The sequence below is a fragment of the Phalaenopsis equestris genome, unplaced genomic scaffold (assembly GCF_001263595.1).
Source record: "Phalaenopsis equestris unplaced genomic scaffold, ASM126359v1 Scaffold214282, whole genome shotgun sequence".
Lineage (NCBI taxonomy): Eukaryota > Viridiplantae > Streptophyta > Magnoliopsida > Asparagales > Orchidaceae > Phalaenopsis > Phalaenopsis equestris.
Genome location: NW_018233075.1, coordinates 25,495 through 27,306, shown reverse-complemented (window position 1 = coordinate 27,306; position 1,812 = coordinate 25,495). Strand labels below are relative to the sequence as shown.

General features: G+C 33.7%; 1 protein-coding gene across 1 annotated transcript in view; it reads right to left on the bottom strand.

Moving 5' to 3' along the window:
* Positions 1–757, bottom strand: part of LOC110037033 — a gene marked incomplete at its 3' end in the record, with an annotated part of 1,096 nt that extends 339 nt beyond the window's left edge. The window contains exons 1-2 of the mRNA XM_020741595.1: positions 331–757; positions 78–184 (exon numbers count right to left, since the gene is read on the bottom strand). Coding sequence (XP_020597254.1) covers positions 78–184; positions 331–409 — 186 coding nt within the window. The remainder of the gene's footprint in view (positions 1–77; positions 185–330) is intronic.
* Positions 758–1,812: the final 1,055 nt, after the last annotated feature.

Sequence of the window (1,812 nt, the reverse complement as noted above, 5' to 3'; positions counted from 1 at the left end):
ATAGTGGAAAAAGAAGAAAGCGGTTAGCCAACTACATCCCCAAGGAAAAAACAAATTGGCCAAAAAGCAGAACTCACCAGCATATCACTATTGGGAATTCCATCAAAAAGGGAAGGTTTGATCCACCTCTCCACCACCAGCCACCCTCCTAAGTTCACCCCTCTAACCTTTCTGAAACCGCCCACTGAGACAAAACATCAAACACAGAACATTCACAAAAACTAAAACCTAGAAACATCGAATCACCCGAGAGAGAGAGAATCTTTGATGCATGTACACGGAACAAGAAGACGACAGCTAAAACAAATCAATAGGCGAAGTTGGTCTCACCTAAGGACTGAGAGAAAGCGCAGGTCAGCCAGTAAAGGAACATAAAAGCCAATGCTCGTCGTCTACAGAAAGAACCCATCACCACTCAGAAAACAACAAACTCCGCATCAATGGAAACTATAATAGCCTTCTCTCTTTCCTTTTCTCCTTTATGTATTATGGAACAAGGTATGAGAATCTGAAACTTTTTGTACCTTGCTTATCACCAAGTTTATCCCAAATGTATCTCTCCAAGCTTGACATCATAAGCATTATAAATGGCTTCCATTCGTGAACAAATAATTTCATTAGGAAAAACCCTAAGATATTTCCTTCGTTGGTAAATCCAGAGAAGGATGTTTCCTCTCGATCTTTCGACCATAGCTTGTGGACTGATGGAAGCGAGTTCGGCTTTCCTTGTCTGGAGGCTGAAACGAGTTGTGGAGACGCAATTGACACACTGAATTCAAAGAATTCCATTGCCTTACTTTGTTATTTGGATTTTTACATTCGGTTACTTGATTTGGGTCTCGCATGTTATTAATAAGGTACCCAAAAATTTTGGAATAACATTGTCTCAAATCAAGTAATGCTCACTATGTTATTAGAATAACACAGCCCTAAATCAAGTAATGCGGGGGAATATTTCAATAACACTTCAGCCCCAAATCAAGTAACGCGATGGAATATTTCAATAACTCCGCAAAATAATCGAATAACACCATATAATACTCGAATAACATATCATTTTTACAAATAACGCAGATGGAATATTCTCATAAAACAGTCAAATATTCTAATCCAAACGTAGCTCTAGTCCTGATGTAATATTTTTCCACATTTCACTTGATGAAGATTTGTTATTGCAGATTAGGACACAGATCACAATAAACTTCGATATTTTCAAATAAATCATGCATGGGATATTTTTTTAACTATCCTATCTACTCATTTATGTGTATCACTATCAAATTATTAAGAATCTCATAAAAAAAAAATTAATATTTGAGTGAGAATTTAAAAAATAGATTAAAGAGGATAGTTAATTTGTAAATATGAATTTTTGGGTGGTCTATATGTAATTGTCACTAGTAAATATTAATGAAAAGAATTTCATTCACCCATTTTTTCTATATTTTAAATCTGGGACATTTATAAATTATAATATAATAAAAAGTTTATATATTTATATGTATAAGTATTTAAATCTAAATTTTCGTATTTTATATCTGATGTTATGCTAGGAGGAGTTTGGTAAGCTGTTTTAAGATGAATTTATGTGCGATTGAACATAAATCCACCAAACCGGGTTTTAGCTCCTCCAAATCTTTCTGTCAGCCTAAATTCAAAAAATGGCTCTGGGAGTTATTGACTCCGACAAGGAGATGAATTTAAAGGATCACATGATAAAGTATTAAATACTTAAATAAAATGGCAAACATTCATACGAATTTATATCAATTTAAATAAAATCATACCAAGCATAATTTTGTATTTAACATT